Source organism: Nyctereutes procyonoides, unplaced genomic scaffold, assembly GCF_905146905.1.
Source record: "Nyctereutes procyonoides isolate TBG_1078 unplaced genomic scaffold, NYPRO_anot_genome, whole genome shotgun sequence".
In the NCBI taxonomy this organism is placed as follows: domain Eukaryota; kingdom Metazoa; phylum Chordata; class Mammalia; order Carnivora; family Canidae; genus Nyctereutes; species Nyctereutes procyonoides.
The window spans coordinates 40,037,517-40,051,160 of record NW_026575131.1 but is presented as its reverse complement, the minus strand read 5'-3'; the positions used below and the strand labels follow the sequence as shown (position 1 = coordinate 40,051,160).

The 13,644-nt window shown below is 45.0% G+C and overlaps 1 protein-coding gene across 4 annotated transcripts in view; it reads right to left on the bottom strand.

Annotated features, from left to right (window-relative positions):
• Positions 1-12,205, bottom strand: part of USP4 (ubiquitin specific peptidase 4) — a 53,754-nt gene extending 41,549 nt beyond the window's left edge. For all 4 annotated transcript variants that reach the window (XM_055343653.1, XM_055343654.1, XM_055343655.1 and 1 more), the window contains exons 1-6: positions 12,078-12,205; positions 9,314-9,441; positions 5,282-5,412; positions 3,803-3,929; positions 3,069-3,214; positions 2,879-2,940 (exon numbers count right to left, since the gene is read on the bottom strand). In XM_055343653.1, coding sequence (XP_055199628.1) covers positions 2,879-2,940; positions 3,069-3,214; positions 3,803-3,929; positions 5,282-5,412; positions 9,314-9,441; positions 12,078-12,178 — 695 coding nt within the window. In that variant the 5' untranslated portion in view covers positions 12,179-12,205. The remainder of the gene's footprint in view (positions 1-2,878; positions 2,941-3,068; positions 3,215-3,802; positions 3,930-5,281; positions 5,413-9,313; positions 9,442-12,077) is intronic.
• Between the last annotated feature and the right edge of the window lie 1,439 nt (positions 12,206-13,644).

Genomic DNA, 13,644 nt, shown 5'->3' with positions numbered 1-13,644 from the left:
CATTCTGTCCAAAGAATAAATGAACGAGAACAAAATACTAAAATGGCAACAACCACCCCAGAGAAAAACATACACTAAATCAGAAGAGACCCCAAACCTAAAATACATAAATAAATTTTTCAAAAGACAGAATATAAACAGAGCAATACACTGGACCCTGTGTCTGTTAGACAACTAGATTCCAAAATTGTAAAAACAAAACAAAACAAAAAACCCTTATATATGTACAAAAATAAAATTAAATACCATGAAAGGAAAAAATATAACTGTAAAAATGAAAATTAAAAGACACAAAAAAAGAATCCATAGACAGATAAACAGGACAAAGTAATACACTATATCCTGGGTGTATTTTGGCCTGTTAGAAGAAACTGCAGCTCAAAATTATAAAGGAAGAAAAACATATATATACAAACATAAAATGAAAAACAAAGAAAGGATAAAAAGTAACTGTAAAAATGAAAATTAAGACTTAAAAAAAGTTGATAAAATAAGAAATCGATTGAAAAGGAATGAGAAAAAACTTAAAATTGAAAGACTAACAAATCATGAGAAAAAAGCCCATGAATTCTATATACTATTTTCCCCTAAGGATCCCTGGGTGGCGCAGCGGTTTAGCGCCTGCCTTTGGCCCAGGGCGCAATCCTGGAGACCCAGGATCAAATCCCACGTCGGGCTCCCGGTGCATGGAGCCTGCTTCTCCCTCTGCCTGTGTCTCTGCCTCTCTCTCTCTCTCTCTCTGTGTGACTATCATAAATAAATAAAAATTAAAAAAAATATATATTTTTTTCCCCTAGTGTGGAGTTTTGCAGTTCTCGATGATCAATAAACTTAGTCCTAGGTGGATATTCTTGCTGATCTTCTGAGGGAGGGGCCTGATGTGCTGATTATCAGGTGTCTGCCCCAGGCAGAACTGTACCACCCTTGCCTGGGGGTCAGGCTAAGTAAGAGCTCAGGATTGCTCTATGTGGCTTTTGTTCCCTGAAGCCTTTCCACACTGCTTTAGAGGATGAGAATGAAAATGGCAGCCTCCCAATTTCCAGCCCCAAAGCCAAAACTTGTACCCTGCCCCAACTCTTCAGTGTACCCTCAAGGAAAATCAGTCAATCACCCGTCTCTCTGGTTTCTATCAGCACTCTGCGCTCACCTAGCCTGTGACTGAGCATTTCTGTCTTAGGCACATGACCCCTCTTCAAGTCTCCAGACCTTGCAGACTCTTGCGGCAGGCATTGTGTGTGATTTTGTGTGTGTGTGTGTGTGTGTGTGTGTGTGTGTGTGTAGCACTGGTCCTGCAGCTCACTGGGCCCCTGCTCAGAGAACAGTTTGCGGTTTATGGCACAAGTCCCAGGAGTAGGCTCACTGATTGCAGCTGGCTTCCCCACTCCAGATGCCTGGGAACCCTGCCACACTTGGGCACACCTGGTCTTCCTCTGACCCTAGGAATCCTGAGACAACACTGTCCCATCTGGGATCCCGCTCCACTTTCCCACCTGAGTGCCTTTCAGACAGGGACTTGCCTCAAGGGAACAGATTTCTAAAAGTTCTGATTTTGTGCCCCACTGTTCTAATACTTTCTGGTAGCCAGTTTACAAAGGCTCCCTCCCTCTGCGGTTTATCTTCCCATATATCGCCTCAGATTCACTTCTCTGCACCTCCTACCTTGTATAAAGCAGTCACTGTTTTATTTGTAGATTTGCAGCTATTCTTTTCTTAGATCTCCAGTTGATTTTGAAGGTGTTCATCAGGATGATTTAATAAATACCTGAGTTCCTTGCACCCAACAAAACTAAGGTCGTCATCCAGTGAAGTCTTTCTTGCATTTCATCACTAGACTCTGCTTCTGTCCCCACATCTCCTTCTCTCTGTCTTCCCCAATCACCCTGTGATTACACTGGGCCCATCCAGATAATCCAGGATAATCTTCCCATGTCAAGACCCTTAACTACACCTTAATCACTTTTGCCATGTAACCTAACGTATTCACAGGTTCTGGGGATTAGGACTTGGACAAGGAGGGGGGCATTATTTGGCCTACCACAGCTATTTGTCATCTTGTTAGGAACTGGTGACAAGGGTTTCTAAAACTAGAGTCCATGGCTAGGCTTCAGATTATCTGTAAAACCCATGAGATTGTTGGCAAAATGTTGTATCTTCTGGAGTGTTTCTCAAGAGAGTGCCTGTATCTTTCATGATTTTCCACAGAGCTACAAGCCCAACACTATCACTTACTGTCCAAGACCTGACTGAAGGAAGAGAGCCAAGACCAGCACCGTACCCATAACTATCATAACAGACACAATTCTCCCACCTTATACTGTTAAGAAAAACTCATCACTTCTTCCATCCCCTTCTCAGGACATGCACAATTCCACACCGCACACAAACCTCTCCTGAGATAGAGGTGCCTGAGGGCACAGTTTAACAGCAGAATAATTGCCCCAGTAAGTGGAAAGAGCAGTAATGAGTAAGAGGCCTGTGGGTAAAAAGGGGGTTGAATCAAACTTTAAGTCACACAGGACCCATGCTTGAGCCCTCTTCTTTTCCAGCTAAGCCTCTAACCACAGGTGGAGAAAATAAAAGCCCCTGGCAAAAACAAAGCCACCTCTTAGCAGAGGAGCATTCCCGGATCTGTGACCCTTCTCTTCCTTCTTTCATTCTCAATAAGGAGAGGCTCACCACAGTGTTCACAAACCCTTACAGCTTTCCTCAGACAGCTTCCCAGATGCTTACTGAGGCCAATATCACAGACTCTGGATATGAAATGGAAAGTTTCTTCATCTCAATCTGAAAATTTTTTCATAGCACAAGTAAAAGCCTTAGGAAATAGTGTCTCTTACACCTGTGTGCCCAGCCACAAGCCAAGAAAAAGTTCACTTACTTTGACTGCAAGGTCTGTCTCGGCCATGTGCCATCTTCATTTTGGGGCTCAATTACTAGCACCTAAGTGAAAGGGGAAACCATGTAAGGAATATGCAAAGGACCTCACTGCTGACGAGCTCAGAACCAGAAGCTATCTGGCCACAGACTCTGGCAGAGCTCCCTGCTGGGTGTGGCCTGAGCCATCCTACCTGACCCTGGTAGAGCCCGGCATCCTGGACAGTGTTGTCTAGCTTGCTGAGCTGCTCGTAGGTATTACTCATGTATTTGTTCCACAGCCGTGTTTCACGCTCAGCAGGGATGTTGAACAGCTTCCGCATCTCCTTCTCGATGGTTGCTGGGGACAGGCAGAAAGATCACTCAGGGTTTTCTCTAGACACAAGGCTAAAACCAGCTATAGCAAGCTAATGCTCATCCTCCTTCCTGTTTGGATGGTCACAGGGTGCTTTGGACCAACAGTTCTGACTAACCTCAGCCCCTCAGTGATTCCTAAGGCCACACATCTTCCACAGGCATCCTCCTTCATTCACATACCTAGAAATTTTCCCTATGTTTCTCCTTCTTTGATGAAGTGGGTCCCATTTATAACATATAAGCAATGCAGAAAGGTAAGAAAGCTTATCTTCCAGGTTAAGATACATGTGGTTTCAAATACCAGCCCTGACATTTTCTCTAAGTTACTGTAACCTCTCTGAATCTGCATTTCCTCATCTTTATCACCATGTCAAACAGGTAGGAGCACACCCAACGTTCTATAAAACATGATTCCCAGGCTTAGCTATCCACAAGAACCAGGTCAGGATTGATAACCACAACCTGAGACTGTGGATAACAATTCTGGAGGGGGTGCTCAGCTTCCTTCCCATCAGCTATGGTGCTCTGCACTCTACCCCCAGATATTCAGGACCCCAGCCAAGCTACTCACCGATGGTGTCTGCCTTGCTGAAATGGCAACTCAGCACATTGGTGGGGTTGCTATTCTCACAGAGCTTCAGTTCCAGCAAATACACCTCTACCTTGCAATGCTTGACAAACAGGCCGTGCTCCACAACCTGCAAACAAGAGGCACAGGTGAAGTAGTGGTTCCATACCAGGCAGTCTTGGAAATGATAGTTTTCATCAGTGCTAAGAGGCAGAATCCACACAATAATCAGTTTCCCAGGGATCCCTGGGTGGCTCAGCGGTTTAGTGCCTGCCTTCGGCCCAGGGCATGATCCTGGAGTCCTGGGATTGAGTCCCGCATTGGGCTCCCTGCATGGAGTCTGCTTCTCCCTCTGCCTCTCTCTCTATGTGTGTCTCCCTCATGTATAAATAAATAAAATCTTTAAAAAAAAAAATCAGCTTCCCTAAGTGATCAGGGGATCAGAAGGACAGATTTTTAAAGCCACGAGCATCTGTCCTAGGAGTTTAAAATCTTCTTTCCACTCATGAGGAAGGATGGAAACAGAGCTAGCTAGAACACTGCACCACAGAGAAAGCACTGTTCATCTCTAAGTTGGGATCGTGATATCTCTCTTGCAGGGTTTGTTGAAAGAGAGAACTAGAGAATGTAGCTAAATCCCTGTGGTAGCAGAACACTCACCATATGGCAGCACTATGGGCATCAGGGGACATCTGAAGGAGACCGCACACCCCCAACTTTTTGATCCCTAACCCCCCTCAGGGGCCCAGGTTTACAGTTGGAGAAAGTAGGTAGTTCCAGCCCCAAACAATGACTCTTAGAAGCATGGCCTCAGAACTGCAGCTCTTTCCTACTCTGAGAAGGGGAACTACATACCAGTAAGAGTGAGAAATTTACCCAATGTCTACCTATTAGCAGGCATGTGGGCTCCTGTGATTTCCCCTCTGGTAGGACAAGCAAGCAAATGACTATGGGAGTCAGGACTGGTGGTCTTCTCCAAAGTCCCATTTACCAAAAGGGTGAAGAATCTGGGTTTCTATCCCACGGGCCACTTTCCCTCAGAAGGCTATTCTTCTCTGGCTTATAACCATCTGCTTTTTGAGATATTCAACAGTGTGGCCAAAGACTCATAAGCACAGAGAAAAAAGTAGTCTCAGAAAAGTTGTAAGATAAATGAAGCAGTACATTACTGTATGTCTGTATGACCCCAAATAAACTTTCTCTTATACAGCCTTCCAGAAAGTGCTCTCATGGCACTGCTGGACACATCCCCAAGCCATTGGGCAGCTCTGATGTTTGGAGGCCAATCACTGTAACATCCCAGGTGAGCAGCCTTACTCACCACACTCATGACCACAATTCCCTAAAGAGAATCAAAAACAAGGCCTCAAACACATCTATTCAACCCCTTAGGTACATCCAGTACCCCGGAAAACCAATACTGGTGTCCCCAAGGAGCATTCACAAACATTGACCAGCTGCTGGGATAATCTGCATACTCACTTTTCTGACAATGGGCTGCTGGCCTTCTACACAGCCATACCAGTTTAGTAATTTATTCCAGGCCTCGGTTGGGACCAATACATAGTCCAATTCATCAATTAAATGTTCTTTCAATGTCTGACTCTCGGGATCTGAAAACAAAACAAAACAAAACACCTCATAATTCATTCATCTTCTTCCAAGAAATGTTTAACAGAATTCTTATGTACTTTTCAGAAACAAGAAAATTATTATAGAAACAGTTACAAAATTACAAAATTCTGTCACTGGTCATAACGCAGAGCAGACCTGGCAACTGTCTTCAGCCATGCCCTCAGAGAAACGGGTTTTTCTTCTATAATGAAGTGGAGTACGCAGAATAAAAAACACCTATTTACATATTCAACGTGCTTCCCCAATCCACAATGAAAACTTTAAATATGAATATTTAACATAATACTCTGCTTACTGAAACTTCACCGAAGACAAGTATCATCTTCTGATTTACTAAGAAAGCAACAAACACATCATTGAAGTTAATTTTATTTTATCAAGAGTCATTCAGTATTCTTAGTTTCCCACAGTCCCAAGTCAAAACCCAGCTGGACAACCCCTTACAGAGGGAGATGTCTTTAAGACCCTAACGTGCTAAACATCAACCTCACATGCACCACAGGCAGGAAGCATAACTAGTAGAAGTCAGAAGTGGACATCCACAATCTTATACACACTCCCTCAACTGAGGACCAAGGAACTGGATCAAAAGAAGACTCAACCATCATCTCCCATCAATGGAGCCTCCCTGTGCCAATCAACACCCACTCCTGCCGTAGCGCAAGCCACAAAAGTGGGAAAGCAAAAGTATGCACAACAGTGCCCCTCATCTGTAACTCAAGGCATAGGATGTTAAAAACCAAAACCAGCGATGCCTGGGTGGCTCAGTAGTTGCGCATCTGTCTTTGGCTCAGGTTGTGACCCTAGGGTCCTGGGACTGAGTCCCATTATCAGGCTCCCTGCATGGAGCCTGCGTCTCCCTCTGCCTGTGTCTCTGTCCCTCTCTCTGTGTCTCATGAATAAGTAAAATCTTTAACAAAAATAAATAATAAATAAATACATACATATACACACACACACACACACACACACAAGCAAAACAAAAGCAAATATACACAAGCAAAACAAAACCAAAATCATAAATAGCATTCACAAGGTGACTGGGGCTTCCAGTCCCACATGCCCCCTTGCCCCCCCATCAATTTATACTTTATCCCATCAGCTCTTCTGCCCTTCCTTAGAGCCAAGTTTCGGATCTGATCCGCCTCTGCCTTTTTCATTTCCGGGGAGAATAGGAAAGACGTCAAATAGCAGCAGAGGACAGGAATACCAAGGTGAGTTGGATGAACAGATAATTATGATGGGGTATACAACTACAGTGGAATACTATTCAAACTTTAAATGGAAGGAAATCCTGACACATGCTATGAGGATGAACCCAAGAATATGATACTAAATAACATAAGGCAGTCACAGAAAAACACACTGAATGACTCCACTTAAAAGAGGTTATCTAGAATAGTGAGATTCAGACACAGAAAGTAGAATGGTGGCTCCAGGGGCTCAGAGGGAAGGAGATTGGGAGCTATTGTTTAATGGGTATGGAGTTTCAGTTCTGCAACATGAAAATGTCCTCAAGATTGGTTGCAAATAAATGTGAATATACTTAATACTATATACACTTAAAAATCGTTAAGATGATAAATTCTAAGTGATGTGTATTTTATCATAATAATAATAATCATAATAATCACAGGGGATCCCTGGGTGGCTCAGCAGTTTAGCTCCTGCCTTTGGCCCAGGGCATAATCCTGGAGTCCCAGGATCCAGTCCCGGGTTGGGCTCCCTGCATGGAGCCTGCTTCTCCCTCTGCCCGTGTCTCTGCCCGCCTCTCTCGTGAATAAATAAATAAAATCTTTAAAAATAATAATAATAATGATAAAAAATGGATGGATCCTTTTCATTGATGAGCCAACCACTTTCCACAGCAGCTCTGGCATGATTATTAACACCAATAAACCAGGCCTTTTTTGGTGAGCAATAAAAGGATGATCCCCTGGTATCATTCTGCTTGACAAAATTGACACCTAATTCCAAACTTTTCTCTGATTTATAAATTAAAACCCACAGAAGTTATTCACTTCTTATCTAACCTAGGGAGATACTCTTCTTCATTTCTAACAATAAGCACTATGCAGATCTGGCATTACACACAGTGTCAAGCAGTGGCTAGAAACCTTTAAATGTGGGAAAGGGACATGCATCTCTCAGCACCACCAACACCAAGTGCATCATTTCCATGGGGCATATTCCTCTTTAAGGCTCTGTGATGATTTTCACCCACGTCACTCTTCCAGACTCAGTACAAATACAGGAAACATGACTGAGAATTCCCAATGAAGTTTACTATTTTCACTTGAAACAAGATCAGTCTAAAGGCATCATGCTCAAAATCACACAAAGGTTTGAGAATGAGGATTTAGTCTCTGCAAATTTCTTCAACAGAGGCAAATAAAGGGGGGGAAAGTGAGAGCACAGCTTGGCCTACACACAGGGATTCCATCTGATATACAGCAGGTACAGAGGTGGAAAGAAGGGTGCTCTGCAGACCAACATAAGCAAGGGCATGCTGTACCCTATCCTTCCTACACTTTCAAGAGTCCCATCCAGCCACTTCCATTCCCTAGGTGAAAGGCAGCCTGACTGGGACAGGGGACTGAGTCTGGGAACTAAGGGGGTAACCTATCTCACCAAAGATAGGTCATTCCTGCACTGTCAACGTTCCAAGCAGGGTCTGAACAGAATGCACTTCTCACCTCCTAAGCACACAGTAAATGTTTCAAGCCATAGCCAAATGACATAAAAATGGAGGACCATGGAAGAAATGCTTGCCCTCACCTGAAGGTCATGCAAAATGATTTCACAGAGCCCCTCTAGCCCTAGAATTCACATCACTAGTATTCTTAAAAGCATTAAGAAATCTGTCATTTAAAAAAAAAAAAAAAAAAAAGAGGAGCACCTGCCTGGCTCAGTCAGTAGAGCATGGAACTCCTGATCTCAGGGTCATGAGTTCAAGCCTCACAGTGGGTTAGAGGTTACTTAAAAAAATAAAGGGGGTGGGGGGAGAATGTACACACAATCCCATGCTCCCTCAGGCCAACTTCATGATGTGATGACACCATCTGAACTACATCATCAGGAAACAAAGCACATGAATTACTATGCCACTAAGACCTCCCCTAAAACAAGTCTGATTTGAAGAACTGCTCATTTTTTAAAAACGCCCAGGTTAGCGTTAAGTACTTGGATCAAGCCTCATACATTGTCTGCCTTCCTACTCCCCGCCTTGGGTGCAATCAATAGATCAGCTCTGTCCTGCTTGCAAGGGAGTCTAAAGCTAGGCAAAACACAGCCCAGGAAAGATCAATTGTCTTATCTATGAATCTACATCTATGCATCTTAGCTATGTACTAGCCCAGCTCTGGTATGTCATGCTAATTTTTTCAATCACTTCTTCCAATGCGAGCTGACGGTGTTAATAACTCTACCTTCCACCTCTCTTCACACTACTCCTATGACAAACTACTATCATGGGAATGCTTGATGGATGTAGACAGGTGTGCAATTTGTTCCACTAAAAAGATAACACAAAAAATTATAGTACCCAAATTTCAGATTCCAGATGCAATTTCAAAATGATATCTTCTTTCCATTCCACATCTAATTAATATAAAATCTGACATCTCTAGCAAAACTAATTTGCAAAAGAAAAATGTTAGAAGCATGCTTCTGCCTGAAGCAGTTAAGTTTGGGGAAAAATAGTTTAACTTCTCCCTGAGGGTCTACAAAGATTTCTGCTGTTGACGCAAATCAAGGACACTTGTTTCTAATCCATCACAGTAGGAAAGCTAGGTTCACAACTTCATGTTAATGATAAATATGACCTCAGGCCACTGCTTAGGTGGTTATTTCACTTAGAAAAGCAATAGGATAATATACCTGAGAAGAGTCCAGAGTTATCTATCGGGCCAGGAAACAGATTGTGTTCACCCACATTGTACATATCCCAGCTGTCGAAACCCACATACTTCTTCCACTGCTTGAACCACCGGCTGTCAATAAGATACCTAGACAGAGATAAAAATTTACTATGCCAGAAAAACTGAGGTTCTGAGTTTCTGCAGTTGCTCCTTTAAATTTTTTTATGGTCTTTCCACCTGGAGAACACACAATTCCCATTTAAAAACACACTTTCAGGCAGCCCAAGTGGCTCAGCGGTTTATACTGCCTTCAGGCCAGGGTGTGATCCTAGAGACCTGGAATAGAGTCCCACGTCAGACTTCCTGCATGGAACCTGCCTCTCTCTCTGTCTCATGAATAAATAAAGTCTTAAAAAAAAAAAAAAGAAAGAAAGAAAAAGAAAAGAATGAGAGGTGCTCAGGTGGCTCAGTTGCTTAAGCATCCAATTCTTGGTCTCAAATCAAGTCCTGATCTCAGAGTTGTGAATTCAAGCCCTACACAGCACTCTACAACTGGGTATGGAATCTACTTTAAAAAAAAAAAAAAGAATAAATAAATAAATGAATAAATGAAAGGAAATTATTGGATTCAAGCTTATTTAAATGAAGTCCTCCTATGAGTAAATTCCTGTTCACTAATGAGTAATTCAGTAATTTCAAATGATCTTTTTTTTTTTTCAAATGATCTTTATAGAAGTTCTTGTCTAGGACAGTTAACTTTTAAAAGTATCACTATGAAAAACTTTTTAAAAAGTATCACTATGATGTTTTACAATTAAGAGAGGAGGAGTAAATCTTTGTGGGGGGAAAAAAGCACAACAATCATATTGGTGAATCCTTCAAGGTTTTTTTTTTTGTTTTTAAAGATTTTGTCTATCTATTCATTTAAGAGAGAGCACTTGAGGGATCCCTGGGTGGCGCAGCGGTTTAGCGCCTGCCTTTGGCCCAGGGCGCGATCCTGGAGACCCGGGATCGAATCCCACGTCGGGTTCCTGGTGCATGGAGCCTGCTTCTCCCTCTGCCTATGTCTCTGCCTCTTTCTCTTTCTCTCTCTCTCTCTCTCTCTGTGTGTGTGTGAGACTATAATAAATAAATTAATTAAAAAAAATTAAAAAGAGAGAGAGAGAGCACTTGAGAGATCACAAGCAGGGGGAGGGGAGGAGGGAGAGGCAGACTCCCTGCTGAACAGGGAGCCTGATGCAGGGATGATCCCAGGACCCTAGGATCATGACCTGAGGTGAAGCAAGGAGCTTAAAACTGATTGAGCCACTCAGGTATCCCAAGTCCTTTAGGTTTTATAAAAAACAAACCTAAGCGATCAGGTAGCTTCCCAAAAGCCACAAGGATCTATATATACACCCAAATCTTTAAAATGCTCCTTTCCTGGACGCCTAGGTGGCTCAGTGATTGAGCATCTGCCTTTGGTTCAGGGCATGATCCTGGGATCTGGAATCGAGTCCTACATTAGGCTCCCTGTGTGGGCGGAGCCTGCTTCTCTCTCTGCCTGTGTCTCTGCCTCGCTCTAAGAAATAAATAAAATCTTTTTAAAAAAATGCTCTTTTCCCTCCAAACCCCCCCACTTTTTTTTTTTTTTTTAAAGATTTCATTTATTCGTGAGAGACAGAGAAAGAGAGGCAGAGACACAGGCAGAGGGAGAAGCAGGCTCCATGCACGGAGCCTGATGTGGGACTCCATCCCGCGTCTACAGGATTTCACCCTGAGCCAAAGGCAGATGCTCAACCGCTGAAACACCCAGGTGTTCCTCCCTCTAAACCCCTTGAACAATAACCCCACTTTTAGTGTGACCTAGACTATCTGAAACATCCTCTCTCTGATCTTGCCACATATTCTTCATCTATCACTCCGAAGCAGGATAACTTCTGCTTGCCCTGCTGTACAGACCTATCTGAATTCCTCCTAATCCAAATGTTTCCCTTTTCCTGCTCAATTACCTTAAGTAGCATAAACACCACCTAATTTCTTAAAGATTCGATGTTCAATCATATCCAATGCAAATCTAAGCCTTAGCTTTCTACTCCCACACGATAATATCACCCAGGAATCTCTTCACTAGTGGAAGAACTGTCCCTTCTACTAATTTATTAAGAAGCCTACTGTCTCAGATTTGCTCTTCTAAACCATGGACTTTTCATCTTCTTATCTAGGCTCTAAGCTATCCTCCTCCCCCACACTGAAACGCTGCTGCCACAATTATTTTTGACACTTGCTACCAAAGTAACCCGGAGCTTTCAAACATTTGTTCAACTTCTAACCTTGACATCTATTCGAGAATTTACAAGTTACAAAAGTATCTACTTCTGATGTTCTTCTCAACCCATAACGTGGGGATGCCAAATACTGCTACCCTGGCTTTAATAGTAAGGTACCGAGGTCTGGGAGGTGTGGTCGCCTTCCCTCAAGGTCACACAGAGAGTCCTCGAAGGTAAAGGGGCTCTTCCCATCCTGAAGGTCCCCGTGAGCACGCCCCTTCCCCCTACCCTGTGGCCCCTACCCCCCACCGGGTCCGCCCTCTGGGGCTCCGAAAGGGCCAGGATAACCCTCACACTTTCCCTGAGGTGCTTCTACGGGTCCTCTTCTGAGAGACAAGGTTCAGGACACCCTCTCAGGGTCACTAACACCGCCCCCACCCGGCCCCTATCCAAGCCGGGAAAGAGAGGTCTGGCCTAAGGGCCAGAGCCCCTGCCTCTGGGTCTGGGCGGCGGAAAGGCGGGCCCGGTGCTCACCACTGCGCCCCTCGTTGGAGCGTGGTCCTCATCAAGGCCCCGAGCTCGGATTTCTGGGTCTCCGCATCAGGCCGCTCACGGTACCCTCCACCTTCCGCCATCTCGTCCGCCGCCCCGGCCCAGCCGGCCCGGACATCCGCCTCGCGCACGGCGTGCTGTGGGCCACGCCCACGCACGCACGCACGCACGCGCGCACGCGCGCGCGTACCCAAGCCCCACCTAGCGCCGCGGCCTGGAACGTCTGCTCGCCTGCTTCTGCCTTTTCTATCACGTGCGGCCCTTCCCCACCGGTGCGGGGCGGAGCCGGGAGGGGGCCGGAGGAGGAGGTGGGTACTGGCAAACGTGCGGGCCCTTTCTGCCGCTGTGGGGGCCGCGAGGTGTGCTGGCTTGCATCCCTTTGTCGAGCCCGGCGATCTCTAGGCACCTGACCGCAGTCCCCTTGACCCCTCAGGCACCCCGTCCAGGCCCACGGTGTTAGCCTGCTTTTTAGATAAACCCAGGGCCAGGTGCGAGAAGCCCTGGAACTAGCTTTTCTTGCTTTGAGCTGGAGATCTTAGGCCAGTCCTTAGCCTTACAAACGGGGGATCCGGGTGCCGGTCCTGGAGGCCCTGCAGGGATATTGGAGAGTGCCGGTATACCTGCGCCTTGGGACCGGGACTCGACGGTGTAGTCTAGTCATTAACACTCCTTTCAAACAGTCTAGACGCCAGAATCATGGCCCACGACCGAATAACCCAAGCCCTCCACACAGCTAGCTGCTTGCCTTATCAGGGAAACAAGCAGCCGCTGAGTGGCGATAGCAGCGAGGTTAGAAGGAGAGATCTGGGTGTGTTCTCCACATTAGGTGCCCAAGTTGCTGCTTAATTTGTTGCTACAGGGACGCCTGGGTGGTCAAGTGGTTTGGCACCTGCCTTTGGCCCAGGGCGTGATCCTGGAGTCTGAGGATCGAGTCCCTCAACGGGCTCCGTGCATGGAGCCTGCTTCTCCTAATGCCTGTGTCTCTGCTTCTCTGTCTCTCATGAATAAATAATTAAAATCTTTAAAAGTAATGATAATAATAATTTGTTGCTGCAACAAGATTCAGTGTCCTGAACACTATGTGTCTTCCACTGCATACAAAAAGCACAGCTCACCTCATGGAGTGGGAAGTAAGCCCAGAGGAGGGAGACCGGGCAGCTGGCCTTGATGAGTCACGATTCATTTTCTAGCAGTTCCTGCCCAAAAAAAATGTCACAGTGCCTGATTTCAAACTAATGGAGAAGAGATCTTCCACAAATAACCCCAGCATCAAGCACTGTATGGTATGGGTAAGTGCCATGAAAGGGTATGAACCAAAGACTGTAGACCCCTAGAGTTGTGAAAGGGCAAGTTTGACTTGGTAGCATTTGAGTGTGGTTTTATTTTTATTTAAGATTTTATTTATTCATGAGACACACAGAGACAGAACAGGCTCCACACAGGGAGCCTGATGCAGGACTCTATCCTAGGCCCTGCTGGATCACAACCTGAGCACCCAGGTGCCCCCTTGAGTGTGGCTTTAAGAAGCATAGAAATTGGAGGTGCATGT